Source organism: Cydia pomonella, chromosome 21 (assembly GCF_033807575.1).
Source record: "Cydia pomonella isolate Wapato2018A chromosome 21, ilCydPomo1, whole genome shotgun sequence".
NCBI classification, from domain to species: Eukaryota; Metazoa; Arthropoda; class Insecta; order Lepidoptera; family Tortricidae; genus Cydia; species Cydia pomonella.
The window spans coordinates 1,340,426-1,363,581 of record NC_084723.1 but is presented as its reverse complement, the minus strand read 5'-3'; the positions used below and the strand labels follow the sequence as shown (position 1 = coordinate 1,363,581).

The following is a 23,156-nucleotide window of genomic DNA, read 5'->3' as shown; positions in this document are numbered from 1 at the left end:
GTTGACCCTCTCCTGAAATATATATGGTATCAAACATTACGTGTAAACCTCTGGTTAAAGGGGTAGGCCAAATAATCGTTAGTGTCAAGTAGCTGAACTGAATTTGAATAATGCCCTTTAGTTTGCTCTGGAGGGCTGGTTTGGTGGCCTTAAGTTAGAAGTTTTAGCGGTTTCTATCTGTTCAAGGGCAAAAAGACTTTGCAGTATGCGCTTGTTATAAAATATGAGTAGAACATATAAAGAAGAAGAAATCTATAATTTTATAGATTCTGACCATGATTCTAAACCAAAGTCCCGAAACAAGTTACCGACGACCGGTCTGGCCTAGTAGGTAATAGTGACCCTGCCTATGAAGCCGATGGTCCTGGGTTCGAATCCCGGTGTTTGTGTGATGAGCACAGGTATTTGTTCCTGAGTCATGAATGTTTTCTATGTATTTGTATATTATATACTTATATCTTTGTCTGAGTATCCACAACACAGCCTTCGTGAGCGCACCGTAGGAGTCGTAGGACTTGGTCAATTTGTGTAAGAATGTCCCTATATTATGTATTTATTTAAGTTAAGAAAATAGTATTATTAAACTTTTTCCAAAACCCGTAGCAGTGACAATTAATAATTTATTAATAGTAGTTTATGTGACTGCTACATAATAAAAGGCATTAAAATACACGAGTGTGGGTATAGGAAACGAACGAAGTGAGTTTCTTAATATGATCACACGAGTGTTTTAACACTCATACATACATACTACTCTTACATTTTTTACATACACTATTTTATCTACACACATAACTATTATAAACTTTCTATGATATATTCACTAACCAAAATTACAGGGCATCGTTGCTCTCTTTGCGGAACTCGCAGATATGTGGTGACGTCACCGAAATATTTTTATCGCTCATTTTACACGAAACTTTTGCTACAGTTACTTTAAAAACAACAAAACACGCATTCGTAGTTTTTTTTTTAATTCAGAGATAAACTAGAGTCGAGGTCCTATTTCCGTATCATTCGATACCAACTAACATGCGAGATATGTCAACATGGTATGCAATTGATATTTAATTTCGAACAAAAAGGCATCTCGTCTGATATTAGAATAGAGGTCAAATGGAATTGCTTTTTTTTCAGAAATTTTCTAAATTTGAAGTCATAACCAAATCGATTTTGCTAGTTATGAAGCAATTACAACATCATCACAGATAAGCAATTTGTTGTAACAAAACAGTTTATCGTGATGTTGGCCATTATTTATGGATTTTGAAGGTATCATAGAGGGTTTATGATATGTGTGTAGATAAAATAATAAAGTTTGAAATCCTTGAAAGCTTAGAGCAGTTAACCAAGCGGAGACGCCTTATCTGTAATTTTATGTACATAACAGCCTGCCGATTTTTGCGGAGGAGGGGCACGTCAATGTATGTAAGTAACGTAAGTATGACGTGAGTATGGTCATTGGCTGAGGTTTTCGACAGAGAGTAAGCTCTTAAAAGCGACTTCGGTTCGTTAAATGCTCTAAGCTTGAAAGTATGTTTAACTTTCTTATCTTAGCCTTACTTTAAATTATTTTAGTCGCCAGTCTAAGAGTTAGTTCGATACATCAATATCTATACTTACCTAATATCTAAACTCCAATACCTACCATCTTTAAGACAAACCTCTTGCCGCTTCCGCCCCCGCTGCCGCCCGTAACTCACGCCATCTTGAAAACTCGAGGTGACATTTGCATATTTTCATGCATGTTTAATCCAGCTCCATGTTGAATTGTTAACAGGAGATAGTTCCTTAACCGCACCTCTCAAAAGTCGTAACTCACAAAATCAATCCTATGGACATAAACCCTTTTGGAATTAAGACAGTTCTGTAAGCTGCCAAAGTTAAAAGAGCCTAAGTGACGAGAAGTTTGTATGGAGATATAACGTTTTGTGTTTGATTTAGCTCGTCGCCTGAAGGAGTTGAGACGCGAAATTGGTCGAGATTTCGTATAGTAGAAATGTATCGCGAAATGAAGGCTGAGTATAGGCTTTTAGAGAATTTGAAAGGTGCCTAATAATGTTTAATTATAGGAAGGAATATAATTATTAGTAAGTAATTGGCTTATTCTAGAGAGCTGCCAATGATCATCGTTCGTGTGTATTGCGAGCAGCAAAATTACATGTACACATTAAGCATGGAATCCATTTATAAAGTGACCTATTTAGGTTTTATAAACACTATTGTAGAATACATACTATCTACGAGTAAATATAAATATAACCTTTAAAACCGTCAATAAATATTAGTCATCATCTTCCTCGCGTTTATTTATTTAATCGTATGGCATACATATCGTAAGAATAGAGACAATATAATTAATTAAATGTCTACACATAGACCAGTCAGCCACTTCATGGCTTCGTCGCTCAGGGTGATCAGGTCTTCGAGAGGACCGGCGACATAACGCGTTATAGGGCAGTCTTGAATTATGTGCTGGATGGTTTGGGCTTCCGCACCGCAGCTGCAGGCCGGCGAATCCACCCACCCATAGCGGTGTTTGTAGTACGCGCATCGACCGTGACCAGTACGAAGTCTATTAAGTCTACACCAGTCTCTTCTTCCTCGCGTTGTCTCGGAATTTTTGCCACGGCTCATAAGAGCCTGGGGTTTGCTTGGCAAGTAATCCAAAGAATTGACGTAGCCACAGTTTTTAAGAAAGCGACTGCCATCTGACCTTCTTGATGACCTCACGATGTTTTCCTTCACCGAAAAGTGACTGGTAAATATAAAATGTTTTTTTTTTTTTAATACCACGCTTGCTTTTGCTCGACAAATAATAAATTAGTGGCTGTGACCTTCTAGACCTCGCGTAAGGCTTAGAAAATGTAAACGTGAAAATACTTAGTAGTAGTAGTAAAACACTTTATTGTACAGAAAGAAACAAAACAGGACATAACATACATCATATGTACAAAGGCTAACTTATTCATTTCAGAGATCTCTTACAGTTAACCTTAGTCCTTAGTTCCTTGAGTCGATATCACGTCACGGTGAACTTAATTTGCGCTTAAGAGGCAACAGGAGTGGTCATTTCTCCATACACACGTACTCGACTGTTTCCTGCGTGGTTTCTGAAGCTAGAGCAATGATTTTTCAATCAAAATTATTATTATGAATATCTGTGTCGAACTGTTTTGCTTTTTTTGATATTTTTGTTTCTCAAGGCGCTAGTGCACTTCAAATATTCGCAAAAACGGCATAATTTACTAGGCCGCAAAGAGACGCATGGTATTCAAAACTGACATCAATTAGCCTAAAAAGCAAAACAGTCCGACACAGATAATTTAATTAACATTTAGACCTCACAATTTTGTTACATTTGGTTACGTTTTGGAGGAGGAAACAGTCGAGTACGAAATATCGTTCGTTTTTTGAGATTTTTACGCAGGATTCGCCTAACCTGCCGTTGTCCTTATCGCACTAGTTATAGGAGCGGCTTCCGTTAGCGAGACGGATATATTCACCTAAAAAAATTAAATCTTAGCTCCCGTATCCTCTTAAGTCCTTTATGCCAATTTCAGCCTTTTAAAACATTTCCAAAATCTGTATCCACAAAAAAGTTCCATATTATCATAGAAACTGGTCACAAAATTTGACGCATTTGCGTGAAATTGAATTGCGACTTGTACTAGTAGAGGAGATCTGAGGACTTACCGCGAACCACGTTCGACGTGTTGTCTCTCTGTCGCACTAGTAAATTCGTACGTAAGTGTGATAGGGACGCAACACGTCGAACGTGGTTCGCGGTAGGCCCCCTGGACATACGAAAGCAAAATGCCCCAGTTGAAACGAAGATCTTCGTATACGTAGGTAAGTAAACTACCAAAATATATTCTAAAACTAAAATTTTCGGTCGGTTATATTATTTGCATTTCGAATACGAGGTAAAATACATGTGCATTAAAAAAAACATGGCTAAGTATAAACTTCAGTAGTATCTACATATTTCTTGAGGGTACATTTAAAAAATAAAAAACGTAAAAATACCGTTATTTATGGAATGGGGAGTTAATTATCAGAATGGAAATTGTACAACAAATCCATTGAAAAACCCAAAATTTTAATTGCTTACCATAAAATAAGAAAAAAAGATACTTAAATAAGTACAGGGCTCTAGAGCAGAAACGTATCATTTTATTAACACTTTAGAACAACAATGACCCAGTTTCAGAGTATGAGAAATGAAAAACATTAAGTATCATATCAGATCAATATGAAAGATCCGATAATATCTAAAATATTGCATTGGTATAAGGTAGAAGTACTAGTGCTCGATGCTGCACTAGTCACCGACATGGGCACTTTATTTCATGGAAATATAGGTTAAATTTGAACAACGAAGATTTTTCTGTATTCGAACTTAATCCTTATCACTTTGACATAAAGTGCCCATGTCGAGTACTAGTGCAGCGTCGAGCACTAGTACTTCTACCTTAAGCACTTTAAAATGACACCGACATAATTCATTCAAAAGTAGCTTTGAGTTTTTATTGCTCGTTTTTTTTTATTGTTTCCCACTGCTCTAAATTGCTTTAACTCTATCGTGGTCATAATCAATTAATAATTGACCCATTCCAGTGGTATAATGTCGGTGGCTGTTTCATCAGACAGCAAATAGCCGAAGCCGCCGGGACCACAAACAAATTAATGTCAGCCGTGTCATGGTGAGTGATGACGGTTGCGGGGTAGTGAGGCGCCAAGTTCTAGCCTTTGTGACTATATGTGGCTTTCCATCACAGAAGGGTCCATATGCTTCAAGTGCAATAAGGTCCTTTTTATCAGTAATTCCTACAGAAATTCTGATAGAAAGGTTCTTATTGCTCATGAAGCATAAGGAGCCTTTTCTGAGCAAAAGCCACATCTAGTTGGACAATTTAGTTTTTACCGACTTTATAACTTATAAACGCGCTACAAGCCTCAATTAGTATTGATATTTTAGGTTTTTACAACAGTCAAAAGGACAACGTTCTGGCTATACTGGAGCCTGCCGGTATAGCCAGAGACGATGGCAAGAGACCAGACGGGATGTCTTTGATTCCGTGGAGGATGGGACGTGTGCTCGTGTGGGGCGCTACTTGTGTTGACACTCTGGCACCTTCCCACCTCCACGGTACTACACACAAAGCCGGCGCGGCGGCGGAGGCGGCCGAGACCGTCAAAAAGCGCAAATACCGTCTCGACACCAACTACAACTTTGTTGCATTTGGAGTCGAGACTCTTAGATTAGTTAAATTAAATTACGTGAAATAGAATCGCTTTAACGAAATGTTGTCTGGGAAGAGTGGAGTCTCCTGTCACAGGTATAATATACTTACTAGGGGACTCCATTACCTATAAAAAAACTAAATATTTATCCAAATAAATAGTTGTTCATTTTAATTTTAATTTAGAAAGTGAAATGTTTACAGGACATATGGTGCTATTTTACCGCACTAGTGTGATAATTAGCACATTACGTAACTATGTCAAAAATTTAAAGGGCTATATTGTACTGTAAGACGTTGTACGATACATGTGCAAATAGGTAATTTATCGCCACTCGTTGCAAATAAATTTTTCGCACTTGTAGAATAGAATAGCATATAATAGAATAGAATATTTTTTATTCGTAGACACAAACAAGACACATTAAATTACATGATATAACAAAAACAAAGGAAGTATAAAGTGCCACGAAATGGCCTCATCTCAGCATGTTGCTGGTGGCTTCCAGCGCTGATCTTCCGATGAGACCATCAAGTGAGAAAAATCACGAAAGGTAACAGACAAGAAGGAAAAAGACATAAAATAATATAGAGTGAACAAATAACAAACTTGTATCGTAATCACGCGACTTTTCATAGGATTTGTTCCTGATATATTTTTTAATATTCTTTGGCGTTTGTTGTTTGTTGACAGTTATCATCTTGGCTAGACCCCTTGGCCGCTTAGCTGCTACGACTATTAAATTTCAGAACAATAATAAAAAATCATAAGCAATCACTTACAGGACTTGCTCATTTCTCTACCCGCATATAGGTATTTAATTACTCAGTAAAACGGCTCGCACATTTCCCCGTCATACTCGTATTTGTTTATCCGCTGGTAATTTATGTAACGTAATTAATTAGTACGTATTAAAACGTTATTAAATGCAAATTGAGTTCAAGTGCCACTGAGGCTGATTAAATGGGCAGGTAGTTATAATTTATTGAAATCTACAGTTTACAGCAAGGATCAAACGAAGGCTAATAAGTTAATAGCAATACTTAAAAGCAACCAATTTGATCCCCGTGTATGTAAACGATAGTTAAAGGGTTACGAAGAAATCATCGAAATTTGGTCCCGTATATTGATAAACATCTTAATTGGAAGAGATCCCTCTTAGGGATAAGTTCGCCCTTGTACTACATAATAATGTTCTAAGTGATGTAATCAATATTTCTTTTTTCTCGTACACTTAAGAATTTTCTGTCGAAACTCTGAAGTAGATTCTGGATACGTGGCCATTATTTTAGTATATTGATTATTTTATGATGTGGCAATCGGTTCATGAAATGATGGGTTAGCCACATAGTGAAAAAGAATTTAACCAAATCATATCATGACGTGATCAATTCTAAAATGGCATTTCATGAAATGTCAAAATCTGTGATCTGGCTACGACATTTGCATAGTCATATTTATAACTTTAGAGATAATCAAGCTACAAATGTTAGGTTAACGCATTTTAACAAAAACTTACATAAGTATACTCGTATTATTGCTTAAACATGTTTTGTTATGGATTATAAAAATATTAATGAAAACAAAAAAATTGACGAGATTTCAAAGCGAAAGTTGGGTATTAAAATGATAAAACACTTAAACATATTGTACTTCTTCTTTGTTTTCTTCTTTATTTTCTTCCTTCTGTAGATCTGCGCATGAGTCGACTAAAGAATCAGTTCGTTTTGTGAACGCACGCGCAGTGACGACAAAGCGTACTGATTCTAATGCCGGCAAATGACAACATATTTTTTCTCATTTCTTCTTTGTTCTGTCTTCTACTTCCTTCTTAGTCAAATTTTATAGATTCTTGTCGTGACAGCACACGGCATCTGTTTGATGGTGACATATTCTACCTTCTTCTTTATTTATTTTATGAATTTCTAAAAATTACGTTGGTGTCCAACATAAGGCCCGAAAGTTGTGTGACATTATATTGTTCATTTTGGGAGTTAAAAGTAACGCCATGCGTAGCAACCTTAGGTAACATTGGAAAATAAATTTTGAGTTTGAACTTTATTGTATAATTATGTTGGCGCCCAACGTAGGGCCCGAAAGTTGGGCGCCGATTCGTTTTTCATGTTGAGACTTTATAAGTAATGCCATGCATAGCAACCTTAGGTTACATTGGAAAATAAGTTTTGAGTTTGAACTTTATTTTATAAGTTTCTCATAAAAATTATAACTACGTTGGCGCCCAACGTAGGGCCTGAAAGTTAGCCGCTAAAGTGTTCTTAATGTCGAGAGTTTAAAAGTATAGCAACGTTAGGTTACATTGGAAAATAAGTTTTGAGGTTGAACTTAATTTCATAAATAACAAAAAATAAAATTACGTTGGCGCCCAACGTAGAGCCCGAAATTCGACCTTAGGGTACATTGAAAAATCAGTTTGAACTTGGACTTTATTAAGCAAGAATTAGGTAAACGTACGTGTTGCTTCTAGAAATGAAAAAATACTTAACCATAAATCCATTTACTGTCGATCCTGTTTAAATTATGAAAAGTCAAAAGTTCAAAATACTCTCCTGAAACAAGTAAGCACAAACTAAGTTTTTGTCTAAGTACACTTTTAGTGGTGATTAATGATGTAGTGAGTCTCGAAGAATTTCTAATTTTACAGGAAGTTGGAGAGCGAAAAATCATTTAAAAGCTAAGAACCAACGTTGGAACCGGAACTCGTAAACAGAATAGACGATTTTTTTGTTTTAATTTAGTCTTAAAATAAACATATGAGCAACTGAGCTAATAGCTATGCATTGATTTCGTTATAGACCTATAGTTTCCAAATTTTAAATTTCGATGTACAATTGAAAAAATAATAATAGTGTAAACTTATATCGTACATAACAAAAGCGTAAATGTATAAAAAATATATATATATATATATATATATATATATATATATATATATATATATATGTAGAGAACTGAGAAAATACTTAAATCACAGGTACCTATTATCAGGTTGCTGCAACTTTTAACCGTTATTTTAGAAAAGAATATACTGCTCTTTTAAAGAGGCCTAATGAATTGCAAAACAAATCTGCGTCCATACATTTTTCATTGTACTGCCTACATGCGCGCCCAATATATGAATGCTGTGCGTATATTTAAGAGGATTTTTGAGTTCATACTCTGCTAATAGGAACCAAATTGGAGATAAACGAGATAGTAAGCTTCGTACTCGAACGGGTCAGATGTGTATGTTAGAACCAGTAGTAGTTTTTAATATATATTTATAAGCCAATTGTACTAAAATTGACGAATAATGAATTATGGGGGCTTCCTACTCCAGAAAACCTTAAGCGAAGAGTTCTTTTTTGATTTTATTTCATGTCAATCGCAATGCATTTCGCTCATATTTAAATATTTGTACAGTCAAGTTCTGTAACAAGGGATGCCAAAATGAGAATTTTTTGATCATAGATCATATCCTAAGGTCCAATGTATGGTGATACCTTATGTAAGGTAGGCAACAAATGACTACCTTAATCACCTTTAGTAACAAAACACTGCAAATTATTATCTATATGCTTTTAGTAGTAGTAGGCTTTTTTGGCTATTATTTATGACTATTATAGTTACTCGTACTTATCTTGCTACAGATTGAATTTGAGTATTTTTTATTGCCATTTAGTCCAAGAAAGCTGCATCTATAATACCGTTTTTTTGTTATAATTATGTAAACTGTGTCTTTAACTTAAGTTAATTTGTGTCTTTAAAAAGTATGTATTTCACCATATCACTTAAATTGCATTACGCAATACAGATAAAGTACATGCCTGACTGCATATGTAAATCCTCAGACGAGTTAATATATTCCCTTCAACGTCTCGGACGCTGAAAAGCATTAAAACAAATGGGAAAACATTTCACACTAGACTGGATAAATCCTAAAAGCCAACGATGTGCCAAATAAAAGCGTTCCCAATATTTAATTCTTTACCCCGAAATGACAGTAATCCGATTAAATTAAATATGCTTCAGAAAATACATTCAATATGCAAAGGTACTTTTAAAATATCGAACTGAAAAGAACAACGAAAGCATTTTCGGCTTTTGATATTTTGAGACTTCTATTGAGTACGCTTTATTTCAGAATTTGTAAAAATAAAAATAATCAACCACTGGGTCTGTCGACACCGGCTTCCGAAACGTCAGAAGGGAGGAGCCCAAGCGATATCTTACCGTACAAACCGTTCTGCCATTTTTTGCGGGGGAAACGTGCATACTTCTCACTCACTATATACAAAATCCGATCTGTAATAATGACATAAATACATAGAAAATAACACTCATCAAAAACAAATCTTTCACATCTCGATCTCTTTTTGTGTACGGACGAGTCAGAACATGCACCGCGCTATGCCCAGTTGGGCATGTGCTTCGACAGAGGGGAAATAGTGCGAATGCCGACTCCCTGTGTTGCTCGAAGACTGGGTCAGATTGCCTTTGGTAAATAAAAAAATACATCAATCATAAAATCAATTCATGAACCACGGAAAAGATTGTATTTACTTTTTTGCTGTGGACGGTAAAATTACTAAAACGTCACTGAAATTTTTATTACGAAAATAAAACACTTTTAACGATATTTCAAACCTTTTAATAAAATTGTCTTGTGGTTATGGTCTGAAGGTAAATTGAAAATGTTATGGTGCTGTAAAATATATTTGCATTTTGGGTATACAATAAAAACTCGGTAATTTCAATGAATAAATTGGTCTTTATTTAGCTATAAACGAAATAGAAACAGCGTGTCTTATTATAAAACTGTCCAAAGTAAACACAAAGGATATCTAATAGAAACATTTCTACGCTATATTCTTTATTAATAAGTGCATGTGGAAAGAGTTATAACAGACTTTTTTTAAGCAAATGTTTATAATTAAATATTATCTAACTTAATTTGTGACGTTCCACGGGTAAAGGTGGCAGTCGGTGCTTACGCTGTTATTAACTAACTAACTAACTAACTGCTTTGGCTCGGCGATCCAAAAAGAATCTTGGCCTCCGAAACGAGAGAACGCCACCTGTCCCGGTCCCGATCGGTCGACGGCCGGTTGGTTGCCTCAAGTACGCTTCCTTGACTACGCGATCCTCCCCCATTCTGAGTAGGTGACCGAGCCAGCGAAGTCTGTGGGATTTAGTTACGCCGATGATATTGGGCTCGGCCACCAACTCTTCGATCGACGCTGTTATTAACTACGCTCCAATACTAATGCGCTGCATGTGCACCAACCGCCATCAGGTACCTTTACCCGTAAAAAGTCACATTTTATAATAAAATTGGACAAATTTGAAAACAGTACTTAATTGGTGAATCACAAATATTTTTCACTTACATAAACAAACTGGATTCTCTCTAGCAAGTAGACAATTGTGTAATATGCCTAAAACAAATCCAAAGTGGAACTGTATATCATTTGAAAGTGTTTTTTTAATCCTTGATTTTTTAAATGCATTATTTTAGCCAGAAAAAAATAATTAGTTCTTTTCCTCTAACAACAGTTTATATAAATTAAAACGAGTAAATTTCGATAATTAAAGAAAAACGGTATAATTATAAAAACGGATATACTTCTTTGCGTCTTTTTCATTACATTTTCTCTGCGAAAATATTTAAGCATTTAATTTTAAATAAACTTATTTATCTTATCCTTAATTACTTCCTATTTCCTACTAATATTTTACGATAATTTAGAATATTTCAGCTTTTGATGTCAATAAGTGATAAATTATAAATTATTATAAAGCGTTCGTTAGAATGTTACTTCATTAATTATATTAATAATGATTTTAGCTTACTTTGTTTGAGAATTGTTCTTGTATAAAGTGCGAAAAAATATGACAATTATAAAAAAAAATACAAAATAGAAATGTATTCGTATTTTTAGGATTCCGAAGTAAGTAAATATTCTTTATTGCACCAAAAATTATACATTTTACATACATGTAAAACTACAAATGAATTTTAAAGGATAATAGGACCAGATAACAACAGGCGGTCTTATCGCTAAAAAGCGATCTTTTCCAGACAACCTTTAGGTAGCAGGAAATTTAGAAGATGCTGTAATTAAAAATATAAACGGAAATTAAAGTATTTTCTGTTAAAATTACACAATTTTTTTTAAACCTGTTCAATTTTCAACAATTTTCAACCAATGAAAGCTTTTTAAACGTTAACTACCTAGCTCTTAGCCAATATTCCTAGCAACAAAAGTTGCCAATTTTTATAAACCCCACGCCATTTTGAGTAAATGGGTGAATCAACTTTTTCTTGTCTTTTGCAAGAATTGCCCTGAATCATTATTAGTTCAACTTTTGTAAGTTTTAACATGGTCAACATTAAACAAGATCCTTAATATATATGCCAGGACCGGCAGAAATAAAAATACGTCAAATTTTAATTAAAAACCTTGGGTGACTCTGTGGTGGAACCCTTATTTTCAAAAGTGTAGAACAGCTTTGTCCCCTGAGTCACTGCTCTTAAACAAGTTTTAAATATCAAATCATGATAAAAATATTGCATAACATAGGTTGCTTATCTGTTTTTATATAATAATAAAAAACATAATTACCTAATTTTTTTTTATCACTTTTAGTCAAAGTAGGTCAAATTTATTCATCTGCGAAGAAATTCAAAGGTATATGTGAAGTCCCAATCCGCATTGGGCTAGCGTGGGGACTATAGCCCGAGCCCTCTCGCACATGAGAGGAAGCCTGTGCCCAGCAGTGGGACGTATATAGGCTGAATTATTATTATTTATTTAGGTCAAATTTTGCTGACAAAAAAAATTGATTCAGCCAAATATACCTTAATTCTGAATCGGGGTTATTGTTATGCCGAACTCTACGATGTTAACCTTAATAAACATCAACATTGAATGGTGTGGTTGTTGTGTTATCACCAGCCATTTATCTAGTTAGTAAACAACCAGGCTATTAAAATAAATTGGCAACTAATCTTGCAGCAGCTGAGACCTTAACGATTATTGCTGTTACACTAGTTTTGAATCATGGAAGACAGAATACGAACCGAGAGTAGAAAATATCCCAAAATATTACAGTTTTCAATTATTTTCGTCAAAGAAATTAATTTGCACCGATTGGACATACAGCTTTGTCTCTACGAATATGTGTCTATACTATATAGACCCACCCTATGGTCACCCTATGGTGACCTTATAGCCATTGGACAAACCCTGAAATTCCACGTAGGGTTACTTCTCAGGAATGCTCTGACGTTAATATTTTTTTAAATAGAACAAAAGATAATAAAATATTTTTTTCGAACAAAAGATATTTGCAATAATCGACAACAAAAAGGAGTGTTTTTGACAATTTGTTCGAAATATTTGATAATGATGACATTTTTCAAAAGTCAGAAGCTTATTAGTGTCATAAATAAAAAAAAGATAATCAAAAAGGTCGAAGAAGGTTCCATACTATTCTTTGAGTATATTACCTTAGGAGCTACTAACACATACAGGCTGCTCCAAAAAAAAATGGTAATTTGTTAATTTCTTCGAAACCGCTACACCGGTTGTTATAGTACTTTGTATACTGGTTGTAAATACTCTAATGCATATGTACATTTCGGCTTTGTCCAATGGCTAGGGACACACTGTGTACGTGTGTAACTGAGGGTTATGTATATATATGTATATTTTACCCAATATAGTGTCCCACTGCGAAGGCCTCTCCCGGTCATCTCCACAGCTCCCGATGTTGTGCTATTTCTGGCCAGTTACTGATGAAGTTGTCTAAGTCATCCCGCCTTTGGGCCTGCCACATCCACGCTTCACTTGCGGCATCCACTTGGTGGCTATACCAGCCCACCTATCCGGATGCATGCGGCAGACACGTGACCCGCCCAGTCCCACTTCAGCCTGGCGGTCTTCGCCCCTACGTCTACGTCTATGCGTGTTTAGTTTTACATGTTAAACGAAATTGAAAAAAAAAATACTAGACTCAAAGAGTTTGGGATATTTTGTACTTCAAATATTTTTGCTTCATAGGGTCAGATTTGAACCCGGGATTCGTATTGAGTCTAGGCACTGTTAGAATAGTTTCTTCGATATATATTGATAGTAGTTTTAGTACTGATTATTGTTTCGCAAACATATTTAACTTTAATAGTCAGAGTTTTTTGGTAAATCTGTTTGTTTTTTAAATTATTACTTAGTAATAACACTATTTCTAGGAATAAAGCGCTTTGTACTAAATACTAGCGTGCATGAAAGCACAAACAGGTTCATTTTTATTTTCAATATCACCTTCAGTAATATTTTGACGATGAAGCTCGCTAAAGTATTTTTCACCACACCAACTGGTAAATGCTCCCTTAATTGTTCAAAAACTGATGAGAAAGTTGCATTTTATCCACATATTGTGGCAAAGTAATCTGATGCAAATTTTCAAATGTTTCCTGATGTTAACTGGTTGAATTGACTTTTAAATGATGATTTTGACTGATAAATATTTAATGACGTTCATTTGGGTTTGATTTTGTTTGATATTTTACAGTTAGTAGGTACCTTCCTCGCGATGGTGTGGTGAAAAATTTGTTTCACTCCGTGGCAAAATTTGTTTCACTCTCATGCCTTGAAACCCTCGCAACATTCAAATTCCACTTTTTAAGCCACTCGCTACGCTGGGGTATCAATATTAGCACGAGCGGTTATACAACAACTTTGCCCGCTTGTAAAAAAAATATCTATTTATCACAAGCTCTATGCTTCTCTTTTTTTGCGCGCTTCGACGTGAAAAATATTTTTTGAGGTTTTCTTCAGGTTGTAATTTAAAAAATATTGCCAATGTTCTATATTGCTAATGTTCTATAAATCATAAAAATGCAGACATTATCCAAAAACTTCCATTGAAGGCAATATCCAGAATTTAATGTATGTATCAGTGTCGGGCGAACGTTAATTAGAATTGACTATTTTTTTTTCTTTATTGGGGAAAAAACAGATATAGGCAGATGATATAGAAAAGAGGATATTGGTTTTTACATTATAAGTGCAACCTACATCCTGAGACAATTCCCATTAAGATTTATAAACTAATAATATATAAGTGGCATTGTCTTCGGGTTGAGGTATAAAATGTTAGGTAAAATAGGTACTAACCTGATATTATTACACTGACGATAAATATTAGTAGTTACAGTGCTGACAAGATTCAAACATATAACATTCAAAAAGCGAAACGAGGGACTACATATATGATGTTAAATATAAGACTAAGTTTGTATTGGGCCAAAAGTGCCTAGTTAAATTAAGATGAACTTTGAGGAAGTACGTAATGCTTCATAACAGTAAATTTACTTTAAGTGTGAAATCTGCACGACTATTGTTAAAAATGTCAACCGAGACTAGGTTATTAACCATTACAAATTGAACCGTAAACTGTAACCGTCCGTTACATTTTACGGTTCAATTTGTAATGGTAACCGTAAACTGTAACCGTCCGTTACATGTTACGGTTCAATTTGTAATGGTTATTGGTCAATTTTAATTAACGTTCGGCGATTTTAAATGTATTATAGATACTTAACATTAGTTATAACTACTACGTTTCATTATATTAAACGACCTCTAAAATATGTATTTTAATATGACGACTCGATGTCATATAAATTACCTACATATAAATACTATCCGTACCTACGCATTTTTTAGTTTTGCACAAAATTCAAACGCGTGAGATTTCAAGAGACAAGAATGATATTTCTTAGTTAATAATAAAATATGTTATTATTATAAATCAATAATTTGTGATAATAACTATTTAAAAGCGTTTGTGAATACTATTTACAAATAACAATTTTAGTTAGAATAGTTTTATGTAATAAAGTGTTGTTAGGATATTAATCGTTGAATTTTTTTTCAAACGTTAGTCATATTTTACAACGTATTTGCAATTTCTCCGTTTTATTTTGTCCTTTTGGTTCTAATTTCTTACGAAGTAGGATTTTTTTATTGTTATTTTATTCTTGCATGGTCTTAATTATATCAACCACACTTTAATACTATATACTTAGTATCTATTTCTTCAGTATTGACTAACTAAAGATCTGTATTTTCCATATTTTTATTATGTATACGTGATTCAGCTAAAGTTTTGACAATATTTTTATTTTTTTATTGCGACTTTTCTAGAGTTGTTAGCTTAGATAGGTATAATGTGAGAGACGTGATTTTTAAGTTAAAAAACCAATAAATTTATTCGTGGAAAGTTATTTCCGCTTTCATTTGTTTGAAACATTCAAAATTCTAATATAGATAAAATGTTCCTTTTGATCGTGCCGATTTCACGCTCTGATTACTTTTATAAGGAAATTAAATTGTTTTCATAACATAAATTCCCTTTTGCATACTCATGCTTTAAGCTTCCTTTAACACCAAATAATTTAAAGCAAAGCAAAATAATAAGATAAAATCTAATATTTTCTGATTATAATTATATTACTTCGTAATATTATATTTCATTGAAATGAGAGAAAACACAAACTTATTAGTAATCTAAATTAAACTGTCGTAAATTATACTAACATTAAACTAATTCTACGGATCACACACAAGTGACACACACACGCGTCGCACGTGAGTGAAATCGGTAGAATCAGTTTAATTTATTGGTATTTAATATATATTTTTTAAATGAATAGTTAATTTAGTAGTATTAGTCTAAAGCGCCGCAAATATGTGGTTGCTTGAAAGATTGTTTAAGTATTTCTATATGTTTTAATATAATTTTAGTATCTGCAAGTATGCGGGTCTGTCAAGCAACCACATATTTGCGGCGTTTGCGGTTGAAACTTTAGGACCTTGTGTTGGGATGCCCGTCGTTTAGTTGAAGATCTAAAGAAGATGCTCCTCGACACCACAGACAGCTGGTTCATTCCTTGACCAAAGATTCGGCAATGCCAGAACGTTTCCAGCATTATGGGCACCGTTCCGCCTGGTTTAAGTTAGTTTTTATTTAATTGTAATTTTTTTAAGCGCATTTTAGATAGAAATTGATAATGTATTTTAAATGTACATATATTTGTATATAATTAACATAAAAGAAAAAAAAAGTCAAAAAATTTATTTAGTACCTAAAAGTTTTTTCACTACATAAGGTATTTCTGTCAATAGGTACATAAGGTATATTGACAGTTAGCACAATCTTATTTGTCTTTATTTACTTCTCTTTTAGATACTTGTGGGTATATATTCTATTGCACTTCAGACCATAATATGTTTTTTGGACAGAGTCAAATAAGGACCAAGAGCAGTATACAGATTTTAAACATAGTTTTGATAGATACCGTAAACTCGGGTTACATTAGCCCAAAAGGGTAATATTAGCCACCCATAAAATTTATTAAGGGCCACTTGCTCCATCAAATACAAAATACAAATACAAATAATTCATTTATAACGCCAAGTTACATGTCATGACTAATCATAATATGTACAGTCAGCGTCAAATACTTTGTAGCAACCAAAGTAGCCAAATAGTTCGGTACACCATATATTTAGTTTGGTGTACCGAACTATTTGGCCACTTTGACTGCTACAAAGTATTTGACGCTGACTGTACCTAAGTACATATTCAATTTAATTATTACACATTTAACACATTCTAATTGGTTTAATATAATTTAAGTATCTATGCTTTATAAAGGTAAGTAGCGGCCCGATTCGAATAATAATTAAGACACGTTTAAGATCTTGGAAAGATCTTTAAACGATCGATAACTAAACGACATGTCAAAATTGACGTTTATTCCGATTCCGCTGTGATCTCAATAAGATCTATCTAAGCTATTTCTAACGTCTAAGTGACATTGGTTGCCCGAATAGAGCTGCTTCTGTCAATTATACGACATACAAACGATATCTAAATGAGGACTTATCTAAACCAGAACTTATCGTTATCTTATTTTATTCTTCGAATCGGGCCGTAGAATATCATAATATTTATATGTTAGGGAGCTCGAAGAACTCGTCTATGGAATAGAATGCATGGCTAAGAAGCCACTTGCGCAATTTTAGCTTAAAGTCCACCGCAGAAGCTGCATCCTTTTTTATTTCGTCCGTTAGTCTGTTGTACACTGACAGGCCGACGCCGTACACTGACCTTTCGATTTGCGCAGTTTGTGTGCGGGGGTGACGAGGAGGTGAGCAAGATACCCTCTCTCGGGAGACCCATCCAGGGTTAGCCACTAACTCGGGATTAACCGGTTAAACCCGGAGTTACCAATACATTTACCTCGGAGTTAACGGTTAACTCCGAGCCCCTAACCCTGCAATCCTGCAACGAACGGCTAACCCTGGTTTCTTGCACCAGCAAGTAGCCTAAATTAAATACAATAGAATTTCCTGAGTGGGCAATGATGTCCCCTAGGCCAAGTATAACCCGAGTGTACGGTATTGTTATGATAAATTATAACCTTGAAACTGCACTTATTAGTACACGCAAAATGACTGATAACACGAGTTATATGACTCACAGTGTCGCGCGCACTAATGAGGGCAAGAAATTGCCAAGTAGGTACTTTAATTTTAGCAACCCAGAAGCCTATAAAAAGTCTTCAATTCTATTCTATTTCGAATCTTTACTTTGACAAGCGGCCCGATTTGAACCTTAATATACCTCAAATATTAAGTCTGGATACGATGTGGATCGGATATGTCAGTGTCAAAAGTGACGTTTTTGTTCGAAGAAACGTTTCTTTTAATACTGACATGTCCGATCCATAACTTAACTAGATCTAAAATTTGAGTTATATTAAAGTTCGCATCGAACTAAAAGCATGCATTTATCTTAAGGTTTGATGCCTGGGCGGCTAAGCACCACTTGCACCATTCCACTAACCCGTGGTTAACCGGTTAAACCTAGAGTTTCCATGGTTACCAGTACAAATTGAGACTGGGTTAACGGTTTAACAGGTTAACCCTGGTAGAATGGTGCAAGTGGCCCTTGAGGATAATACATTTTAAAATCTGAGTACCGCAAGGCTTGATCAGGATCAGGAGCCGTGGCATCAGAAAGGCTTAGCTGTGCGGTCAGCGCGCGGCGTACAGTATGGCCACTCCTGCGCACACGGCGGCTAGGAGAGACGTGTGCGCGGGCGCCGAGTTACACTCGTCGGTGTCGCAGCAGAACGTGCGGGCGCCCCACCATTCTGAAACAAGAAGTTAAAGATCACATGATTGCGGAGCATTGCTGCTGATGCCGCGTCAGCAGTGAGGAACGAAAAATGTCATCACTGACAATCTGCCATAAGTCTGTGTGGCTCCTGGCATAATTACCGTGGGATTATTATTTAACTGTAGACCTTGAGGTGTAGTTTCTACATATTGGTTATATTCTCTTTAACCAAAAGTGTTTACAATAAATACGTATTATAAAATAATAAATCATTATTATACGACCTCCAAACATAAATTTACTAAAAGTAAGCCCAAGAAGGCTTGTGTTATGGGTACTCAGACAACGATACAATTACTTAAATATAAAACATCCACAAATCAGAAAAAAAACATGACACGCGGCCCGATTCGAACAATGCTTCTAAGAAGTAACAGCGAAGAGTCAAAAAGGCAAGTTTTTTGGTTGAAGATCGAGTTGTCGAGAACAACTACCCTTACCGGGATTCGAACCCAGGACCATCGGCCTCATAGGCAGGGCCACTCCCGACTAGGCCAGACCGGTCTTTTGAGTTACGTAACAATAAATGGACAAATACATTTACGAATGTGGGCTTAACTAGTAATTCTTCATTAGACATAAGGAAATAGAAATAAGTTAGGAATATGAAAACTTCATAATTTTCCATAAAATGTCCCAAAAACTTATTTACTTATAAGCACGCTATTTTTTACGGGGCTATAATTTATACGGTACATAAAAATAAAGCCTAATATCGCATAACATTTTACAACACCCCCTCAAATAATATAAGTACGAATTTTCAGACATGATACCTGTCGACAGTTTCCGTTTCCAAGAGAAAATCATTTTGCGAAAGTAGCGTACCTCCATTTCCACCTGAGTTGCGCTTACCTTATGTTACCTACACTTTCCGAAAATGCTAAGGAGCAATTTCGATTTAAGGAAGCCGAATTTTGATCAAAAACTTATTTTTCAAATTAAGAATTGAAACAAGGTAAATATACAGAGAAGTGTGGCTGCGAGGTAAGTTTGGCGGGGGGCCTAGCCAAGGTAACAACCGTTGATAGAAAACGCTAATCGAAACATACATTAGCATAATCATTTATTTATTTACAGACAACAATGGTCCACAGTTCCACACAATACAACGTAGGAGCATAGCTATGGCTAATAGACACCAAATTATGTAAACATATTTTCCATAATGTTATAGGAGTAGATAATACCGGGAGCAGTGGAAAAGGCAGACAAGAAGTCGACCCCGGATAATGGGATAAGGCTTAGGACAAGAAGAAGACTGATGGATAAACATTTAAAATTTACAATGTGAGTCGGGTTTTGTCGGCTGGAAAATAAATTTGCGATAGGTAGAACTAATAAAATTATATTTTAATAACTGTTGGATAAAAGCATTCACAATACGCCCCGATGTCGTAAACTCTTGTAGTCGGGGTGATCTGCAGGCAATAAACAGGAAGGAAGGAACGTCCTAGGTCATAGCTCAATAAACCTTAATACGCAGGTCACTTGGCGTCCATTGGGCGTCTGCGAGTGACGTCACAATAGCTTGAGCTGATAGAAATGGAGCCCCAAATCCCGACCGATTCCGCAAATGCTGGTTCGGGACATACGGTAAGAAAGAATGTAAACTGGAAAAAATATCAAAGCTTTTTCTTAGAGCAATGAAGCATACGGATATTAGCTTAGGTATGTTACAAAATGGGAGCTGCTAGAATTAGGCTACGGGTATGAGCAAACAAAAAGCCTCTAAGCGTTATATTCACTGCGTATGTAGTAGTAAATAGTATGTGTGTTTGTGTTTAATAGTCTCCATATTTAGCTTCTTGCACTACCTGTTGACTTTTGTATGAGTTCTACATATTTCCTACTACCTTAAGGTTGTCTGAAAGAGATCGCTTTTTAACGATAAGACCGCCTGTTGTTACCTGATTCTATGAGTTACCTGCCGAGGTTTTCCCTAGGGGCTACAGTGTGGAGTTCTTCAAAAAAGGAGTGTGGAGGTTTTTAACGGGTCGGCAACGCGCATGTACTATCTCTGGTGTTGCAGGCGTCCAGAGGCTACCATCAGGCGGGCCGTATGCTTGTTTGCCACCGACGTGGTATTTAAAAAAACGTAAAATGTATTATTGGAGCAATTAATAATATTTACTTACTTACTTTTATACTAAAGGTACCATTCGGATTCTGACTACAACAGCATAATTATTGATGCAATACAAAAATCCGGGTAGCAGCATAGATTTTGACATTTGAGGCGGCAAAAGCAGTCGAGAGCAGTGCATAAGGGCCGGTACAGACGGACTGCAACTCGACTGCAACTTGTATGGGAACTGCACGTCGACGTTTCAGTTGGAGTGCAGTCGGCATGCAGTTCCCATACAAGTCGCAGTCGAGTTGCAGTCCGTCTGTACCGGCCTTTATTGCTGAAATTGTCATTTTAGCGTGACATTTATATGATTTTAACGACTGCTGCCGTAATGCTGCAAATTGTCGCAAATCTCAAAATCTACGTTGGTGCCTAGTTTTTGACATTTGAGGCAACCATGCAGTAGCCAAATCCAAGCTGGACCCAATTTCAAGATAAGAAATTTGTTTTAGCAAAACTGTTTATCTTTATATTAGCCGTAATTTTGGTTATGAATGGATCATAGAGGGTTTATGAGGGTTTAAGTGTGGAGATAAAACTCTTTACAGCAGTGTGTAGTGCAGGCCGTCGCTCGGAGGCAAAGCCAAAGCAGGACCCAATCTCCATGAAGCGACAAACTATTTAAATCACACTTTATCCCGCCACAGTCTGCACCAATATGGTGCTAACTCTATACCGCAGATAGAGCTAGATTAAAAAAAAAAAACCGAAAAAATGCGAGTCGGACTCGCCCACCGAGGGTTCTGTACTTTTTAATATTTGTTGTTACAGCGGCAACAGAAATGCATCATTTGTAAAAATTTCAACTGTTAGCTACAGCACCAGGTTCATGAGTTACAGCCTGGGGACAGACGGACAGACGGACAGGGGAGTGTTAATAAAAAGGTCCCGTAAGCTTAACCGTAACTAAATATTTACATAAATATATATAATCACGCCTATTCCCCGGAGGGTGTAGTTAGAGACAACGGATTTATACTTGCTACGATCCTGACATACCACTTTCGTTTCCTTCACTTTCATAACATTTCTCATACACGTCCGCCGGTTCAGGATGCTCTTGACCTGGCCTTTCTTCAGCATTTCCCCGATTTGATCAAAGAAAGTCTGCCCAGGTCTACCTCTTCCAGCTCCCTTTTCTACTTCTCCCCTATACACTGTCTTTGTTAGTCTTCTTTCACTCATTCTTTCCACCTGTCCAAAACCATCTCAACATCTTTCTCCGTTTTTTTACTACATCTTCGTTCACACACTTCTCACACCTTTCCCTTACACACTGTTCCTAATTCTATCTGGTTTCAATATACAGACGCAAAATATCTTCTGATCAGAAAAGTAAAAAGAAAGATGCAAAAGTAATCCTGACATTAAATTTCACAGCAACAAAGACAATTACGACAGCGAACTAAATTGCCGAATAGATCTGAAGAACAAATTATTCATTGCTGCAGGTCACAATAGAGAGCTCGTATTTTCGACTAAAAGCAATACGAATACGGGCTTAGACTAATGGACCTCTTAGCTCCTTATATTTTATGCAAAACCTTGGAGGGACGGTTGCCGTTTGAAAACGATGCACTGGATATTTTCGGGCAATCTTTTGGTCTAATGATTGCACCCGTTTACAAATTTGTTTTCATTTCTCATGCTCTGAAAGATGGTGATTGTTATTTTAAAAAGTGTACAGAAAGTAATACGTTTTTGCACTAGAGTTTTTGCATTTTACTTTCCAAGTACGATCTTTTTCATTTTTTTACGATAAGCAATTGAAATTAGATTTAAAATTGATTTGTTAAACAATTTCCATTCTGATATTTAGCTCCCCATTCCATAAATAATTGAAAGTACCCTCAAGAAATGCTCTAAAAATATACTTAGTCATGTTTTTCAAAAACATATTAACAATCTAATTAACCAAGGGATGAAATGATGCCTTTCACTCGAATAAAATAATCTACTTTTAATATCGAATACGAGGAAAGTAAAATACATGTGCATTTTTTTAAAACATGACTAAGATTATTTTTACAACATTTCTTGAATTCTTATTAGAAAAGTAATGTAAAGTAGGAGGTCACTCTCGGATCACTGTGATGGTCTTATTTAGCAAAAATACTGTATAAAGCTGAGACGACTTAGAAAAAAAGCACAAAAAAGAATGGCTGTCTAAAAATCATGGCCAAGATTTCCCAGAGGCCTTCTTCACTAATGATAGCCAAACCCTAAAATAGTAGGTAATTGGGGTCAATTCTCTAATCTATTTTAAGCAGAAGCAGGCATAGATTTATGTCTTTCAGAATTGATCGGCTTAACATTTTCGGGTGACTGTTGGTCTCAGAACAGCACCCGTTTTGAGATGCATTAAGAATTATTGTTATGTTATAAATCTTGTTGGAGTAACAACAAGGATAGTTCGCGGGATTTTGTGCAGCCTCATGGATAAAATTATGTCGGTGTTATCTGGTAATCACTAAGTTTTTTAAAACATGAAGTTTCGGTAAGAAGTTCCTGTGGTGTTCACATTTGA

At 35.6% G+C, this 23,156-nt stretch overlaps 1 protein-coding gene across 2 annotated transcripts in view; it reads right to left on the bottom strand.

Annotated features, from left to right (window-relative positions):
• LOC133529552 (uncharacterized) overlaps nt 1–23,156 on the bottom strand; it is a 202,581-nt gene that overhangs the window by 32,010 nt on the left and 147,415 nt on the right. The window contains exon 4 of one of the 2 annotated variants that reach the window (XR_009801158.1): nt 16,760–18,472. Coding sequence is in view for 1 of the 2 variants with exons in the window: in XM_061867299.1 (XP_061723283.1) it covers nt 18,354–18,472 (119 nt within the window). In the remaining variant the exon portion in view is untranslated. Of the gene's footprint in view, nt 1–10,336; nt 18,473–23,156 lie in introns of those variants that run through there. The other variant, XM_061867299.1, reaches the window with a different exon arrangement.